Below are 19,198 nucleotides of genomic sequence, written 5' to 3' on the forward strand. Positions count from 1 at the left end.
GGTGGGGTGGGGGGGGGGGGGGGGGGGGCTACGCTGTCACACGGTGTAACACATGTATCGTTTGTCTCCTCCTCCTCCTACTCCTCCTCCTCTTTGTGAAGGAAGTTATTGCCGCATTCTTACTCTTCTCTAAAGGACACCAAGGCCAGACACCACACGAAGGTTGAGGCCAACATTTCAGACGCTGTAACCGGGGGTTACCATCACTTTATGGTCCCTGCCTGGAATGGAAGCGGGAACGTTGTGTTGTCTCGTGTGCGTCTTAACTTCTAGGTCACTGTGTTGGGAGCTGTGGGGTCAGACAGTGCCCCGTAGTGAGATAACTCACCCGCACTATTGTATTGTTTGAAGGTGTTAAAACTAGACCGTAAGATATAACTTGTTTTAGCTACCGTACAATCACTTTAATGCCAATGGACAAAAAACCCTGAATGTTTCAGTACAGTAGTCATAACAATTGCATTTACAAATCGCAAATTCTAAACTATGAATGAAACTATGTCAACCCTGCAGGACTCCAGAGTGTGACGTCAGCTGAATAACTGTGTGCATTCATGGCCATGATCAGGAGCGTGCTGAATGACCCTCCAGCAGGAACAAAATGTACAATCAACGACCGGGAGTGAATGACAGAAGGAAACCACCATTCCAAAGCAAGTTTGAAAAGACGGCGGCCAAAGCGGTTACTGCTTGAAATATTTACAAATGCGAACTCTGTGCGTGGGTTTGTGATGGTTGAGGCAGGAGGGCGACAGACTGCGATCGTTAAGGTATGAGCATCACGTTTGGTCACCTGAAACACCACCCGTGATTTCTCCAGCAGATACGTCCTCATGTTGGCGCCGATGATACGGTAGCGCGTGTCGAAGCCGATCTCGATGTATTTCCCGAAGCGACTGCTGTTGTCATTTCGGGTGGTCTTTGCATTTCCAATGGCCTGAGGGACAGAAAATCAAAAAGTAAGAAACGTGGTTCCAGTTTGGACGGGATAGCACAACAGGTGACGCTGACGGCAGCAAGTGGTTAGCTTAGCTTAGCGCAAAGGCCAGAATAAGGGACAAACAGCTAGCCTGGCTCTCAAAAGTACTGCACACATGATCCAAAAACTAGTGAGCCACAATGTCATACTGTGGCTTACAACCCAAAATAAGATTACGGTTAGTTCTGATTGGTTTAAAAATCACTTCACCTTTCTGCTGAGCTACTGACCATCCCAAAATACGAATAGACTAAAGGTTAGCAGCCTTAGATCATTAAACAGCATTGATCAATGACCCCTTTGAGGAATTGTTGGGAGACGGGTGGGGCTCCTAAAAAAACAACAAGCCTGCAGCTTTTCAAGCAGCCGGCTTGAACAGAGTTAAATTCTGTGTGTGAGCAATGAGGGTTCCTGCTGAGTTAAGGCCAAACACACAGCCTTTCACTGCAGACAAGGAGCCTTTCAGCCGGTATTTCAATCTGTGTACTGCATCAGCCAAACTCACGTAAACACTACGCACCGACGCTCTTGCGCACAGGTTTTTTAATATCGTAAAGGGGTTCTGATGCAACAGTCCACCCTCGTCCTCTCCTCCAGGTAAAAATCCACATCTCTGCGACGGAAGAGAAAGCTTTACTATTTATTCCGTCGGCTGGTCTCCGAAGGGCTTGAGGGGGAAAGTTGCGGCCGGGAGGAACAGGAGCGACGTTAGCAGAGCGGTTGTAAAAGGACAGACAGGGTGAGGAGGAGGAGGAGGAGGAAGAGGAGGAGGGAGGGAGGAAGCATATGGACACAGGGGAGCTCTCCAAGCCCTTCTGTCCTCATGACTCGAAAGGATGGAATACAAAACACGCACAGTGAAGGAGGAGGCCGGTGTTATCGCAGTGGAGAGCAGCTCGAGGCCAGAAATTGGTATGATGGAGGAACTGAAGGCAAGGGAGGAAGTAAATGCCACAGAACGAGAGCGAGATAAGAGCGGAGGGCAAACGTAATGACCTTAAGCTCGTATCATTCGCAAACTGACTAAGCTTGTGAATACACTGTTCAGTGGTTGATCCGAGGAAACAAGTGCCTTCACATAAACGATTGGGAAACGCGATGCAGAGCTTTACCCAGCCATTCAAATACCTTTCATGTTTTGGCTGTACAAGTTAAATCAGCTCAGTGAATGTGGGTGGTGAATAATGAGTTATTTAAAATAATTCATATTTCAATGTTAAGAAATGTCAGATTAAAGATTAAACTGTAAATGATCCACGGTCTCGATCGACAGACAGCCTCCTATTTCCCACCTCCATGATGGGGTTGGAAGCCAAGACCTTCTGCTCCACGTTGGCCTCGCTGGTGGAGCCGCTGACCGTAGCAAAGTATCTCATGGCGTATTTGGCCGACACCGTCTTTCCTGCTCCGGACTCCCCACTGACAATGATCGACTGGTTCCTCTCGTCCCTGACGGATCAAACAAAGAATGAATAAGAAAACAACAACAAACAAAAGGAAGTAGTAGCCATCATGAGGGTGATGGCAGAGATGCATCCTCATTCTGGGAGGTTCAACAATTAGGAGCAGGACATCAAAAAATGCCTGAGGTAGGGCTTGGGCAGATAGAAAGTGTCGGATGAAATCATCAACAAACATATTAAGTGCCTGCAGCGAGAGCAGGTGTTAACACACCTTATTAGTCCCCTGCCCTGCACACAAGAACTCCACTAAAATCCTGAGGAGGCAGCAGCGTCTGGAACCCAGACACGGTCTTCTCATTCTAACGACTCCCCTCAGTATAGAAACTATTTAACAATTGTATACTATGCATATTATTTTCATATAGTTAGTTTTAGAGAAAGAATAACATGAACAACATGAAAAAAATTATATATGAAAATTCCATAAACTGAAGTACATATATCACATGATAGATCTTGAGGCGGTGGATTCAGCTGGTGACAGAAGGCGACCTGGGCTGAGCAGTCAACAGTCATAACTCCACTGAGATTGGACAGCACTACATTGAATTTAGGGTCCCCACCGGTGGAGTCAAGCGACTCTTTGCCTTCATCATCTGTGAGTGCTGATTAAACTTGGGATAGAGTACTGTAAGCGTACATGCATGTGTCTGTGTGTTTTTTTTAAATAGACTCCCGCAGGACAGAAATGAGACCTCAGATATCAACTGGTTGTCTCCCACGGACAGAAGCAGCATTAAAAAAAGCAAGAGAGACGGTGAGACCAACAGCGGCCTATTTATGGCTCAGCTTTGACCTACAAACCCAGAAGCGAGAGGAAGGGGCCGAGCAACAAGGAGACCAGGGCCGAGACTCCTCAGGTAACACACACACACACACACACACACACACACAAACCTGGCCATCTGTTTGTAAGCCTCCTCGGCCACAGCAAAGATATGTGGGTCCATGTCTCCCATGTTCTGACCGCTGTACGCGTTGATGATGTCCGAGCCGTAGATACCCAGCGTCTCATACGGGTTGATGGCCACCAGGACGATTCCTGCGAGACACACGGAGGCAAAACGTGAGCTCACCTGCAACCGGGACCGCGTCGAACAGGTGAGAGACTGAGATGCAGCTTTACGAACTGAGAGGGACTTTATCTTCAAAATAGATGGTTCTGAATCCCTGAACTGTTCTCAATATCTTAAATTCAGAGAGGGATCGTACACAACTTCAGAAAGTGGACGTTATTACATGTGTAACTTTGTATTTGAGGCAAAAAAACAACTAATATAGTGCAAGTGGTGATTTGATGCTGTGTATCCATGCTCTTGAATGAAGATCTACTGCATGCTATCCTCTAGGACTGAGTGCGATATGATGGCATCTGTTCCTACCACAGTAAGTGTAGATGAGCTTGGAGTCCATGAAGCGGACTTTGAGGTTGTGCAGCACGGCCGGCTCGTGGAGGTAGCTGAGTGCTGTGAGGTCATTCTCGCCCACCAGGATGTCGGGGTTACGCAGGTAAGGAAGGTTCTTGGTCTTGGGGTCCAGCTTGTGCTCGATGTTCTGAGGACGAACGAGGAAGCAGATTGAAACAGGAGAGGCGTAACAGATTACGCAACGAGTCGAGCATGCAGCGTTTACAGTAGAGGTCGACCGTGTGACCTGTAATTGAAGTAACTGGAACGTCAATCCAATCGTTTTATGATATAAAAGTTGAGCTTTTTTAATATTTTGCGTTCTATGAGCCAATCAGCGGCCTCTGACTTATCAGGATTCTTCAGTTACATTGTAAAATGTCACTTTCACAAACATTACTGTCGGTGCACCTTTTTTGGAAAGGAGGGTAATGCCAAATTTGTAGCTGATAGTCAAGCTCCTCTGATAGAAATAGTAAATAAACGCCGCTGATTATTTGGCCGAAAGTCTTCCACAGATAAAAATGTAAATCCCATTAACATGGGTGAGATTAAAATATTAAGCTTTCCTAATTTGATTGATTTAGTAAACACCTGACAGAAAAAAAAGACTCAAGTACTTTTGGGGCTCATGGTAAAATACATTAATGTGTTAGTGTGGATTTTCTCAGTCCTCCTTACAATGCCTAATGACTACATTCCAGGTTGTTGATCACCACATAGTGGGAGAGAAACGTATGATGAAATTTATTTTTATGTTGCTAAAGGTCAGTATCAGCTAGTATTTCATGCATATATTCTCAAAAATACCACGAGACCAGCTTCTGATTTGCCACGGTTGAAAAACGCCCGTCGCTCAAAGACAGATTGTTTCCGTCTTGTATTCAGTTCTTCTCTCTGAGTGGAAACAGTTGGTATTTTTCTACCCCTATTAAGTAGATCTCTTTGTGGTGCTTGTTTTATAAGAAGATTCTGCACCAGGCAGTCGTTCAGCAAACCACTTCAGCTGTGAGTTAAATGTTTGAATAGTTTGACTAACTGAGGGATTTTGTTTTGATTATTTCACTATTTAGACATTCATTTCATTTGGGGGGTTTCTATGAGAGCTGTTTACAGATCGTAAAGCCCTTTAAATTTGAGCCATACTAAATAAGTTTAATTAAATTGAGCCTTGTTGACAGTGGTTACTGCTTTGAGCCTCCTGAGACATGTTTTGTTTTTGCTTAAAAAATCTCCACTTGGCCTGTAGCAGGACCAGAAATCCAGCCAAAGCCTGAAACATGTACAGTACACGGGCCAGGTACATACAAGACCAAGGGACTGAATTAGATTGGTGACATGCTTTCATTAAATGGAGTACTACGAGCTGGGAGCTCTTTGTATCGTTAAATTCAAAGCTACGCATTTTAAATGCTCCTTGAGGCGTCCTTGCAAGCAGGTCTCATTTGTGGAAAGTGCTAATGCAAAGACTCAGCAGCTCGAAGTATCTTTGAAAGGAGAGAGAGAGAGAGAGAGAGAGAGACTAAAAACAGAGGGAGAGACAAAATCCTCATTCATCCTCACCGTTCCATCCTCCAGCATGAGCTGCAGGGAGGCGTCGCCATTTTTGTAGTCCTTGTTGAGCTCGGCGGACTTCCACACCTCCTCGGCATCGGGGATCCACACCCGAGCCCTCTGCAAGACGGGGAAAAGGAAACCAGCAGAGTCAGATACAGAAGGCTGGTCACAAATCAGGCCCAGCGGCTTACTTTGCCCTCTTTTTGTTGCCGTCTTTTTAAACATTCCACATATTTAGTGAGGAAAAAAGGCCTTCATCTGGGGTAAATATTTCTATTTCTTTGGAGGTACTATTGATACTGACGAGTTGGCTCCATGTACTAAAAGCCCCTTGAACGAGGTGTGATCAGAGACGTTTACGCGAGCTTCCTTTCTGCTAATTGATAGAGAGGCCGAACTCAGAGACAACACTGGGGTCTGTGTTCTCACGGCCCGAAAAAGGTCATTTCAGCTGCAGGAACACACTGTTGAACAAGTCAAAGCTCTTAACCTCTGAGGAACACAGTTGTGGTTATTGTGTGGTTATACTGTAATCGAAAATTCTCACACACACACACACACACACACACACACACACACACACACACACACACACACACACACACACACACACACACACACACACACACACACACACACACACAAAGCTGTTTCAGGTCTTAAAGACTTGTGACTGGAGGCAATCAGCTGGTTAGACATGTGGAAAAACAGTGATGAACGCTGGCAGTCACATGGTTGAGGAATCCAGCTCACAAGCATTACACACACACGCACGCTTGCACGCACACACACGCGCACACACACACACACACACACACGCACAAAAGCTTTACTTCTAATGTAGTACGAGTTTGCTGGATGAGTGATCGGAGGATTGAACCACACAGAGACGTTAAAAGCCCAGGCAGATGATGCCCGATGATGTGTGTGGATCTGTGTCTGTTGGCAGGTGTGTGTGTGTGTGTGTGTGTGTGTGCACAGGAGCTGACGGAGTGAAGTCATAGGTCAGCAATCAAGCAACACAGAGGTTGTTTTTCTTTAAGTAAATATGATATTACGCAAGGGAGAAAGTTGAGGGGAACAGATATTAAGAGTTTCTGGGGGGGGGGTCTGAATTCCAGTGGAGAGCGTTTCATTGACATTGATGTACTAGTTTTGTGTAGAATGAATCAAAGACGTAAGTGTGGGGGGGAAAAAACAAATAGAAACAACATATTTTTGTCAAAAACATTACAGAACGGACTGCAAAGATGATCAAATAAACGGGATTTAGACAAAAATGAATGTGTTATAATCTGAACATGAATGAGGATACTTTTAATCTATTTCAAACTTGCCTGAATTATGGACCGTGAATATAAGGGAGTATCTGACTGACACTTTTGATGACTTTTCTGGGACTGGAACATCGAATTCAAGGCCTTCTTCAGGCCTCGTTAACTAAACAGCTGACGGCAGTCTCCCAGACGCAGGAGGACTCGACTGCAGAAAGCACGATTTGCTCTGCTGTTCAAACCCCCCCATCTGAATCATGACATCATGGTCACACAAGCCTTCTCCTCCAGCCCCCCCTCCCCCCCCCCCGTCTCTCACTCGTCTGGGGTGAAATAGCAGCTTAAGTCTATCCGAGAACAAAGACGTTTTTTGAGATTTTTTTCTTCTCTTTTCCGCTCCACCACCACAAATGTCCTGCTTTTTTTCTTCCTTTCTCGAATCTTTTTCTCTTTCCACCTCTGCAGGAAGACCTCACTGTGGGATCCGTGTGGTTGGGCAGGGTGCCGTGTGGTTTGGGTTTGCCTAACAGACTTCTCTTTCTCACTCAAGAAGTTATGTGCTCTGTGCCAGTGAAGCAAAACTTACTAAAAAACACAATCAGAAAATACTGGATTTTTGGGACAATATTGACATTAATATATGGTAATAAGTTTTATTTTAACCCTTAACATAAAAACCCTAAACCTTGAAATGATTAAGATATCTTAATATCTCTTCTTTTCTGAGACATCTTTCCCCTCTGATATTCAGTTTCATCAGCGAATAGAACGAGTGCAATTACCAGCAACAGTTATGCCCACTGTCTCATAAACGTTGATGGATTATTGGCTCATTGGATAATTTATAGAACCTCTGTGGTAATATTCTGAATGACTTCAAAAAAGACTGCTGCCAAAAACTACTTATGGATCAAAGTTAGTGTTAATTTCAGTTGTGAAGAGCCAATTGCGTTCATGTGATCATCGAAGTGTGTCATAAAAATATCAGCCATGCGCTGCAAATATTACGCTGACGCTAAAAACCTTGTGCAAACCGGAAGAGATTGATGTGAAATGGTAGTGTGGGTTTCTAACAATGGGAAATATCTTGGTTGAAACGTAAATACCATAAAGCTACTTAAAGGGGAAACCACACGCAGACGCTCCCTGTCTCCATCGTTCTTCCTATTGCAGCCATTTCATTCGCGGTTTCACCTTTTTGGTCCCAACTGGAGACCATCCTAGCTGCCTGCCTCCTAGCAACAGAGGAGGAGAATGAGATGGAGAGAGAGAGAGACCAAGAGAGATAGAGAGACAGAGAGAGAGAGAGGGGAGGAGATGGACTAAAAATAGAAACAGCCAAGTTTTGAGCAGCATCACACCTCACGGAGACATCACTGCAGTGCTGAGCACACTTCCTGATCTTCTCACGCACGGGAAATATGCAGCCAATCTGCAACACTACATTTCTTTCTCTTTCCTGCTGTACCAAAACACAACATACAGGGTGTGTTTGTGTGTGTGTGTGTGTGTGTGTGTGTGTGTGTGTGTGTGTGTGTGTGTGTTCGGCTCGTGAGTTACGAGACGAAGAGGAGGGACAAGAAAAAGGATGAAAGATGTCACAGCAACTTCTACGTCAGAAACCACATGACTAGAGTGTCTCTGCATTGAGCTCGACCCCATGCCGCATGCATGGGTCTGCATCCGCTGTAGGTCACTGAGACCAGTGTCACATGCTTTCAATGTGATCCGTCATCGGCTTCTCTTAAACGTCTTAAAAAGGGCTGAGTGCTCAATAAAGGGATCAGAGATCAAGTTGCGAATTTCTGACGCATTGATTCCTACATTGAAAGATGGACGAACTGGATGCCAGATTGTTGTTGCAATTTACCACCTTCCCTCTGTTTGGACATTCATCGAAAATAGCTATTGAAACCAAATTATGAACCAAAAAGTATACTCCCTGTGCATAATCAATAATGATATCTGAATATGTCATCTGGATATATTGAGAACGTCTCAATGCCTGACAAATATATTGATGTTCTGTACCAATGACAAAAAAAAAAAAATGATGTAGCAACAACCATCTTTAAGGTTCCAATTTACTGTATTTTGACACGTCAACTAGTACACTACTACAACCAGTACAACTACGTTTCAAAAGCTGCACAATGCTAATCCGGGTTTAACTGAGACAAAGGATCATGACCCGATTATGCTAATTTCACACCGGCTAATCTTTCTCCAGTCAACTACACCGAGATACTTTCACAATTTAACGCTGGCCAAAGCTACTAAAGTCTTAATTCTTGAGCCCTGCCCCACAGACAGAATCACAGGTAAAATGTATTTACACTAATAAAGACACCATATCAGGTTCTTTTTCATAGAAAGCGGTTGCGCCACAACGTGGATCTCAAAGATGGCTGCAATCTCTTCATGTGAGGAAAGATTTAAGTTGTCAAATTTGGTTCAATGTCAAAATCTAAAACCCCTTTTCTCTTTATTCTACTGCAACATCTGCTGCAAGAACGTGAGGTCAGATAGATCAGGGCATCGTGTGTGTGTGTACATTGGACTGTGTGTGTGTGTGTGTGGGGGGGGGGGCGGTGCATCCGTGACAAGTGTTTACAAATCACCAGCAGATTACAGCGGCTTCCCCTCGCTAATACCGAGTTTTCACTCTTTGGTCGGAGCCCGTTTGTCCCGCTACGGCTCCTCTGAACCCTCCCGTGACCTCCTCCTGCTCGCAGTTGCATGGGCGGGGCCTAAAAGCACCTCTCACATGGAAATGATTTATACAATTCAAGATTATCCGTGTTGCTCCCTCACAAAGAAGCGTTTTCAGAAAGGAAAGCGTTTTGTAACACGGTGCAGAGCAGAGAGACAACCGACTAGGCCGCTGGAATGCGAACACCGCCTCGCTCACACATGCTCAGTGAAGCCGCCGATGGAAGTCCCAGACTGCCGGGGCCTCGTCACATGATGCCGCTCATGTGAGAATCTGCTGTTTTTCTGCCCAGCTGGGCCCGGTGCTGGTGCCGGTTTCACCCGCCCCGCCTCAGGGAAACAGAGATCAGGGCATCTCCCCACGAGGAGCTGAGACGCTAACCAGCGTCTAATCTCGTTAGTGCAGTGCAGCGCTCTTCGGCCGGTGGAGCAGGACCACGCAGCGCGTTTCGACCGGAATGTGAGAGAATAGTTAGATATATGACCTGTAGGTCTACGGGCCGATTAACGTGCTCCTCCCAGGCCGCGAGCCCAAATGTGCAGAGCCGCTATCTCCAGATGTTGGGACAAACTGCACCCGGTGGTTTTGATCCGAAAAACAAAGATCACGCTGTTTGTTCAGGAGCAAATACGAGCTGCTACTACTCCGCAGTGATTCCTTTTCAGCCAATTTTGATGAACCTCACTTTGTTTTCCTGCAGAGCAAAGGGTGTGTCAGGAGCTCAATGATGTACGGCAGATTCATGCCCAGTTTTAATAGATCGAATCTCAAAGTGGCCGCATGTTGAAAAGAGAAAGGCGCTTCTCCTTCAACAAATCAGAGAAGTTTGATTTGACTGAATCTCCGTTGATCTCCCCCGGCTATCCCCCTACTTTACGACCGGAGGGAGATGACATGAAAGCTGAAAAGTAGAAAAGACTTACTCTGACAAACATATACTCCAACTCCCGGTTCATGGTGCCTCTGTGTCGAGCCCCTCGCTCATGCTGCGAGTCAGCTGCTTCTCCGGACGCCTCACAGCCACGCCGGGGCTCTCTGGGGGATGAAGCCGTCCCAGTGTCTCTGCGGACACAAGCAGCGTCCAAAGACGTCCCCCGCCAGAGTTCCTCGCGCAGCGACAGGCCATTGGCCATCCTGGTTGTCTGTCAAAAACTAAAAAGTCCCGGCCTCCGTTCTGGATCACATGAGCCTGGGAGGCAGACAGGGCGGGCGGGTCGCGGCCGGGACAACGTCGACGTGGCTTCAGACAACAAGCGGCAAAACGTCCGCCTTGTCCCAATCAGCTGAGCCGAGAGTGTCTTCTTGCTTTAGAGGATCACAATTGTATTACGATCCAAACATTAATCCGGACTGAAGATACCAAACGTGGTGTTTGTCTGCGTTGTCTAACAGTGACTTTTGAATAACCGGCGAATAAATTGAAACAGAATTCCTGGAATCATCCAAAATGAATCCCCCTGCACACCGTAAGAGCCGCAATTTCAGCTCTTGACTGTGGATGTTCCCTCGGCGTGTCCGCTATGCCGAGCGGCGAGGTCTGCATGCCAGAGCACACACGACACGATGGCACAATTACTTTAACCGGGTTATCTCAGTAATCTAATGCACATGGCTCCCAAATACAGCTGGGAAGAGAGCAATAAATAACCTGATGCAGTCGAGCTTACACATTTTGGCACACAGAGAGGTGACCGTCCTGCTTCAGGACCGAACGGCTTTATTTTGTCTGGACCCAAAGCGAGGAAGCGAATGTCCAATCAGCTGACAGTTTGACCCGAGCAGTGCTGCTGCTAACGCGGTTACAGATGTAGAGGGAAAGGGACGAAACGAAAAAGGTGCTCTTATGGGCTTTTGAAACCCTCCCCCACGAGTGATGCAGTAGCAGGTGTCTCCATCTCTCATCAGCTGCTTGTGACAACCCATCGCTCGCTCACCCTGAAGACTCCCAGGCCGCTCTTTTAGGCCGGGATGATGTCGGCGAGTCTAAACCCGGCGCCAACACTGGGATGCACTTTGGTAGGAATCTAAACGAGAGGTCCATCTTCCCTTTGCTAAAAAGTCTCAAGTTATTAATGACAAGTTCTGCCAGCTTGAAAAATAAATGACGACAGGTCGACAAGCAATATAACAACAGCACTTAAAAGTACTTTATTGCAATCCGACCCCGCCACTTCATCATCATCATTATAGCAAAAAGAAAAAAACATAATACCAATGCATTGTGTCAATTTCTCCTCAAGTAGTTGTAGAGTAACAAAACCGCTTCCTGTCATTAAAAAGGTGATGAATAAGAGTTTGGTTGCATTTCCTTTGCCTTTAAATGGCGGCTCGCAGCGGACGGCACTGACAGCGCAAACTAGGGCAGAAGTGTTATGTTATGCTAATGCTCTCACTATTGAATTTGGCATCTTCAAATATCAGACGGGAAAGAACTCGGTCTTCAAAAAGTACCTTACCTCTTCTTGCGTACACCTGTCCTGATTCCTCCTTACTGTGTCTAACCAGGCGGCCACCATGAGCCTGAACTAGGTGAGCATTGCTCATCGCCTCTACCAGCCACAGCCTCGCTAAAATCAATAATAAAGGGCCGTCTGTACATCTTCATACAACTTTTATGAATCATAAATATTCTACAGAGTAAGCTTGTTGTGGAAAGGGATATCTGCAGAGGCAATATTCTCCTGAGTTTAGAGTCACGAGTCTAGTTATTAAAAGTATGTGCAGGTACAGTAAAAAGCTCCTTCAAATGCAGTGTGTGTTTCTCTAGGCTGTGCATCAATTTCCTTTCCATCCCTGAGTCATCTAATGGCCTCACTTCTATTTGCAGGAGAGTGCCCACCCTCTCGCGTGGTTACGCAGCACGGTTTCATTCACATCCACTGCCTCTCGCTAGTTCTCATCTGGATCAGTTTCACTTACTTCATTTGGCTCACACGGGCCGGAACATAATAAATACAATGTTTTCTTTTCTTTCTTTGGCAATACGCGTCGACAACGGCAGCTTCTTCCTCCTCCTCCGGCCCACTAAAGCCATCCTCACCTGGCAGCGTCCGCAGGGTCAGACGAGAGCCAAGTGGAGATTTTGCACCCGAGTCCGATGCGGTGGTGTGTATTTGTAATTGTGTGTATTAATCGAGCAGCTCGGACTCACTCAATGGGCTTCTATGAGGCCGGACTCTCACGCTCACACAGGGCGGAGTGTTTCCCGGCCCTGTGCGGGAGAAGTAAATCACAGAGAGGGGTCTGACGTCTAAAACAGACTTGACCATTCAAAGCGGAATCAGACTTTTTGCTTCCCAGCCACACGTTCATCCAAGGTTTCCCCCTCTTAGAAGTAGAGGGAACTTTTTTTATGTATGGCTTCAGCTGAAATCTACTTGTGTTTTGTCGATGGCGGGTTTAGTTTTTCACCTGGTTGCTATTTAACCAGACGCAACACACATTACCATGATTTACTGCTGAAAGGGTATGAAAGCAGAAACTATTTATCTACCCGTTCCGTTGTTTTTTTTATTGTCTATTTTATTGTTTTGTCTTTCACGTCAATCTTTTGGCTCCTGTTTGGCCACTTTGTGTTTATGACGTCCTCGCTTCTGTTAAGCACTGAGTGACTCTTGTCTAGGTATATACTTACTTACTGGTCAGAAAGTCAGAAAATTGAAAAAGAATTTAAAAAACGATTACGAAGTTATTTAAGTCTGTGATGGTGTCACCGAGCGTCCATCTGCTAATTAGGAGCAGAAAATATTCAAATTTTTAAAAAAAGGAACCAGTAAATTTGAACTTTGCTGTGAAAACTGTGGTAAATTTTCTGTCCATCCACAAATAACCATTGAACAATGTCATCGATGGAAACAAAAACAGCAAGGAGTATTTTTGTTTGGCTCTCTCTGTTTGATGATCAGAGATCAGTTTTAGCCACTGAGCAGCACCTCGAGGTGCAAGCAGGGACTCCAACACTTCAGCAGGGAGTCCCTTCTGATGACACAGGGTTCAAACCCTTGTCATCTGGTTCAAGGGGAGGACCACAGTCCACTGGACCAACATGAGAGACATCCAACAGGAAGAAGAGTGCTTCCAAATACAAATAAACTGCATTGTTGCTTTTAATATATTTAAAAAAAGAGAAAACTCAATTCAAGAGCAATCGTCTGCATATCTCTCTCTCTCACACACACACACACACACACACACACAGACACACACCATGTACGTTTGTTCAGCACCACCTCTTAGGAGCTGAACACACCAGCTGTCAAAGCAGGGGGATGGGTGACTCATCTTCCCTCACGCCCTTTCTCATATGGGTTTCATAGGAACACAGAAGCAGCAGCAGCAGCTACTTGTGACCTTGTGAGTGTTCTCGCAAGCTCCTGCGAGGCCTTCAGGGCCTCCGCAAGTCCAAACATCCGGGATGCTAAGAGGAGGCTAAGCTGTCCGGATGCGGTCCGCAGCATCTCGGCGGTACCCAAACCCTGCGGCGGACGGCTCCCACCCAAAGGAAGGGAAGGGAAGGGAAGGGAGGGGGGGTGTCATTGGGTGTGATACACGCACCGCCATCGAAATAAAAAACAAAAACAAATACATCATGCGTGAGGTCTAGGGCCAAATGGTATTAACGTTAGTTTAAAAACGTAAAGCCCCGCGTGACGCCTCTCCATCATCGACCGCCCCCCCCCCCTCCTCCCGCGCCTTTAGTTGGGGATGCTTGACAATAATAATAATATTAAAAAGGTCACATGTCTTGAAAACAAGGTGACACACGTATTGGATTGGAATTTCGGATGATGTTAAGACCCGCGCCCCGTTATCGTTGTACTTCAGTCAGCTGCTGACATCTTATGTTTAAACACCCGGTGACACCTCAGCGAATGTCACGCCGGCTCGTTTCCTCTTCGCGTACCTTTCATTCATTGAAGAAAAAAAAACACCACCGAGCCTGCTGTTAAAATATTAAAAAAACAAAATCATTTGATTTCTCCTTTTTTTGTAGCGAAAAAAAAACGTCCGTACGTGTTCCGTGCAGAGAACATCCTGGACATTTTAAAACGGCACTTAGCATGACGCTAAACCGTTAACATGTTTGTAGCCTGACGTGCTAGCATCCCGCTTCACGTATTTCATGTTACACTTGTGTTACCTTTGTGTACAGCTCCGACGCTGCCATGGCGGTGCCTCGCGCGCTGTGTGTCCTTTCCTCAGTCCCGGGTAAGAGTCCGCTGCATGGGACCCGTTGCGTGTGGTTTGTTTTTTACGTAGCGGAGGGTAAAGAGCCGCTTTTGTTGCCGTCGCTGCCGCTGCCGGGGACTCAAGGGGGGGATGTGTCTCTTATCGCCATGATAACCTGGAGAGCTCGAGGCTGCTGAGGTTTTTCGGTGTGTCACTTTGCATTCTGGGTACAAATGGATGAAGTGATTCAGCCGAGCGGAGAGGGGCTGCGGCCGCGCGGAGAGGAAGGGAGCGAGGAAACGGCTCCCCCTGGTGGTGATGAGTTAAAGGTACATCAACAAATACATTTTCTTTTGTTCTTACGCGTAACAATGTACTTCCGAAATGAGTGCATAAAAAGGATAACTCTTATGTTTCTTTCGTTCGCTTTAGCATGGCTAAATAGGATTATCAATCACGTATTTCAACTGTAAATATACTCTATAGTATGTGGAGCCACAACCACAACCAAAATAATATCTGGTATTTTAGGGACGTTGTTCAGATTTTAAAAGTTTTGGTCCATCTTGTTGGTGATTACCCTGAGTATATTCTGTTGAAAAAAGAGAAAAAAAGATCACATTTTGTAAAAACTTATAGCAAAGCAAAAAATAAGAAGCAACTAGAATGTTCTTACAAAAAGAAGCCAATGACGATAAATATCTGATGATCGAAAAGGAAAAAATAAATTGAAAAGTTCCCCAGTGACTTTATTACCTGATTGTCTCTGACTGGGGTACAAAATACTTCTTCCCTTCGTCTGAATCTTTTTTTTTTAACAATTTACCACAAAATAAAAATATAACGTCAAGAATGAAAAAAGAATAAAAACTACTATTTACTAAACAATTAGATCAGACATAAACAAATATCACAAACACGACACACAGAGTTTAAACATTTGTGCAAAACTACTTTATTTACAAAACAAAATGGCACAAAGTGAGCAGCCATATACATGCAGAAGCTCAGGCAGATGTAGTGCTAGCTTCGATTTACTGCATCACAGATAGAGTTCAGCCAGTAAGTAAGGACATTGGAAAAGCATTATACAGGACCATGGGCATTTTAAAGATAAAACAGCTCGTGGGTTTAGAGGTCTGAACGTGATTAATAACACTATTTTTTGTTCCCTGTGCTAAGCGCCGCTCCCGGTACATTGTTTTAATGTATAATTTGCAGACAGGAATGCTGCTTTAACGTCACACATACCCCTCTACCTCATATTGTGCCACGTTTAACTTGCAACCAGAGCTGTTTTTCCGGAGTCTGAACTGAAATGCACGGCTCACCGTACATATGGCAATAGAATTCCACATCGCAGTTCAGACTGAAGCGTTGTATCCTTCTTTCACACGTTTCAAGATGTCTTGATAGCATCATCCGCATATTACCCGATGCTTATACAGGGCACCTGAGCTCTTCAGCATCTGCGTACATTTCTGTGTTCAGCAGGTCGTGGTGAATCAAATATGAGCTCGGTGAGGATCACCTTTGCAGTTAAGCATTACACTCTGGCCTTCGCGCTCCTTTTGTGTAGCTTCCTCCCACTGTTCACAAAACTGAGCTTGGCCTCCGCACTGGATAACCATATTCATTGAGCAAGAAGCATTTTGAAAGAATCATTTAGGATTAGGGCATATATTAAATGAAACAAATCTGATGTAAAACATTCTAAAAAAGGCTGACATCTGCCCCTGTGCCAAGCAAAAGGAAATATATATATATATGTACGAATATATACACACACACCTCCTAACTGAGGGATGACCATACTAAAGCCGTCGAACCTTTCAAGGTGCCCGCCCCTCTCTTCACCTCGTAAACACCATGGTATCAGTCGTCCACGAGCCGCACAGAAGAGTCACAATCCCCTCATCCCACTTAAATGTTCTGCCTCTCAGTGTATCTCGTATTGAAGTGAAGAGAACTATTTTAAAAGGAACATGGAAAAGTCCAACAGACAGAGAGAGCAGGGGAGCAGTCAGTTTGGAGAAGTAACCTGGGGAAACCAACCAAGATAAAAGGGAAGGAATCAGCTCGCTGGGCACTAGGTGTGGGCTTCCAGGGCAGGGGGGGGAGGGTGGGGGCAGGTACCGTGAGGGACGGGAGAGGTAGTGTTACGGCTCTGAGACTTGAGTAGAAAGGGTAAAGGCTGGGAGGTGCTGCAGGGGCTGCTGGGGCTGCTGAGGCTGTGTGTGTGTGTGTGTGTGTGTGTGTGTGTGTGTGTGTGCGCGCGCATCAGCCTGCCAGTTTGCTGGCGACCAGAGAGGGTTTCCTCTGGGGCAGGTCCTGGGGGGTTGGGATGTGGTCTCCTGTGATCTCCGTCTTCTCCGGCGCAGCTGTCGGCAACTGCTTGTTCTTGATCTTGGCTTTAGCCATGTTGTAGTCGCCGGAGTCAAAGTACTTTTGCTGAGGGGGGGGGGAGACACAAGATTCATATATGAATTACAAAACGGATTATGATTTAGATAGAATAGGATCAGCTCCATTTCAAGTAGACAGTAAAGAGATGAAGATTCCACATTTCATGTAATGTGACGTTTTGACAGTGTTTCTAAGAATAAGGTCCTCCTACCGTTGCCACCTGCAACCTTAGTATTATTATCCATTAAGACTTTGTGCGCGTCTCTGGACAGATGTTCATGACGTCAATTGAGTGAGTTTGAAGAGGAGTGGGTTCCAAAATGGTTTAAAAAAAAAAAAAAGAGGGCTATTGATTCCCCCACTAAATGCTTCCGGGCTGATTTAGAGGCTTGTGAGATCCCATCACAAGATGGTCTCTACTTTGCATCAGCTCGAGGACGCACATCTGACACACTGGTTCCACGTTTATCCGCTGATCAGCTGATCATCAGGAAAACCAACTTAAATTTATAGGGGTTTTTGTGGCACTGCACTGACAATGTTGATGTAATGAAATGGTGGCCCATTGTTCATCACGTAGCCCAATAATTACAATTTATTAATTAAATTCATCCATTTAATTATTACCATTCCAGCACCAGTATCATGATTTTGGTGAAAGTGTTGTGAGGTGTTGGTTCAAATTCAGTCATTTTGGAGTTTGTGGTATGATTGGTTTAGCATACAAACTTTTCTAAAATTGATTTGTAGCCATTGATGTAAATGCTATAGTGTGGAAAACTCAAGAAAGGGAAGCTTAAAGTATCATTTATTTATCAAACAGGGTTTGGAGGCCGTAACAACGTGAACTGAACGTTTTGCAGCAAAAGATAGAACTCACTCCTTTCTGGAGGCGTTTGCGAAGCAGGTCAGAGCCCCCGGGTTTGTTTCCTAAATTTGGGTATCTGGCCTTCAGCTTGGCCTCTTCGGACTTCTCAGGATCGATCATTTTGTCTTGAACACCCTGAAAACGAGAGGAATCATTAACGGAAGCATTGGACATTTTAGGAGAGAACTGTTTGCTTCAAAATCCCATGCAGGACAACAGGAGCCTGCAGGAAGCCCAGGCTGATGGCAGTGAATGGAGAGAATCTGGCTCCAAGTCTAACCTTAGACTTTATAGTAAACATTTACTAAAACCTTATATATTTCTGAGAGAGAAAAAAAAATGCAATCTATTAATAAAACAGTCCAGCTCCAACAACGTCGCCACACCCAAGTAAGGTTACTCTATCGACCTAACGCTAGTTATCGTGGAGGGTTCGAACCGTTGAATTGTATTGGGATCTGCTGTTCACATCAAATCAAGATACATGGTAATATATTGTCTCTGAGACAGCACCCTCTCAAACAAGTCACTGTAGAGCTAACCTGTACTCGGTGGAGCGGGTTGGACCATCTGTACGGGCAGTGACGGGCAGTTTGGAGTTGGTAAGAGCTGGGACGACTAGCTAGCTAGCTAGCTAGCACGTTAGCAGCACGCTAATACTGGAAGCCAAAGAGGAACGGAAGATTTATTACGTTATCACAAATGGGCTTCAAGTCAGAGTACAGCAATTGGCAGAGTTCATCGAAAGCCGCCGAACAGACGATTAACGTTACCGATTTTCTAGTGTGAATGTGCGGGTGAATGCCATGACAGTTAGCTTGGCAGCTACCGTCAGCTAGCGGCACCTCACTGACATTCACACGGACCATCCGGGGCATTCCTCGCATCAACAACAGCAGGCCACGTAGCTAACTGTTAGCCTTAAACGGCGTTATGGGGTTTCACGACACGCGACAGTTCTACCCGTGGCTACGTAATGTTAGGGGGGGTTTAGCCGGCCTCGGTTGACATGTCATCATAACGAGCGCGGCGAAGAAGCTAAGCTTTAAAAATCTAATGTTAGCTTTAACAAAAGTCAGCCGCACGGCTACCTTTCCGTCCACCGGCATCTCCTCGGCCGTCTGTGTCTCCTCGTGATCCCCGGACATATCTCTACCTCAGATGAGATCCGTCGTTAAGTTGACCCCACCCGGTACTCTTTTGTACAAGTGATCTAATTTAATAATAAAAAAAACAATCCTGAGCCGTGACTCTCCGTGCCCGAACGAGTCCGCCGAGCGCGCACTCCCCGCACAGGAAACCAACGTTACTTAACGTGAGTTACTACGTCACGTGCGGGGGACACCATGCGCGCTCACGTTCG

At 45.7% G+C, this 19,198-nt stretch overlaps 2 protein-coding genes across 3 annotated transcripts in view; both read right to left on the reverse strand.

Moving 5' to 3' along the window:
• The window catches only part of myo5aa (myosin VAa), a 38,857-nt gene extending 24,044 nt beyond the window's left edge, over nucleotides 1-14,813 (reverse strand). The window contains exons 1-6 of one of the 2 annotated variants that reach the window (XM_062561822.1): nucleotides 14,533-14,813; nucleotides 5,412-5,522; nucleotides 3,825-3,996; nucleotides 3,340-3,484; nucleotides 2,272-2,428; nucleotides 794-937 (exon numbers count right to left, since the gene is read on the reverse strand). In XM_062561822.1, coding sequence (XP_062417806.1) covers nucleotides 794-937; nucleotides 2,272-2,428; nucleotides 3,340-3,484; nucleotides 3,825-3,996; nucleotides 5,412-5,522; nucleotides 14,533-14,559 — 756 coding nt within the window. In that variant the 5' untranslated portion in view covers nucleotides 14,560-14,813. The remainder of the gene's footprint in view (nucleotides 1-793; nucleotides 938-2,271; nucleotides 2,429-3,339; nucleotides 3,485-3,824; nucleotides 3,997-5,411; nucleotides 5,523-14,532) is intronic. The other variant, XM_062561821.1, reaches the window with a different exon arrangement.
• A 686-nt stretch (nucleotides 14,814-15,499) lies between these two features.
• On the reverse strand, nucleotides 15,500-19,188 carry LOC119227544 (cAMP-regulated phosphoprotein 19-like). Its single transcript, XM_037486404.2, has 3 exons — nucleotides 18,927-19,188; nucleotides 17,848-17,970; nucleotides 15,500-17,012 (listed from the first exon to the last, which is right to left on the reverse strand). The coding sequence occupies exons 1-3, from the start codon at nucleotides 18,981-18,983 to the stop codon at nucleotides 16,842-16,844; spliced, it is 351 nt and encodes a 116-aa protein (XP_037342301.2). The 5' UTR covers nucleotides 18,984-19,188; the 3' UTR covers nucleotides 15,500-16,841.
• Between the last annotated feature and the right edge of the window lie 10 nt (nucleotides 19,189-19,198).

This window comes from Pungitius pungitius, chromosome 4, assembly GCF_949316345.1.
Source record: "Pungitius pungitius chromosome 4, fPunPun2.1, whole genome shotgun sequence".
NCBI classification, from domain to species: Eukaryota; Metazoa; Chordata; class Actinopteri; order Perciformes; family Gasterosteidae; genus Pungitius; species Pungitius pungitius.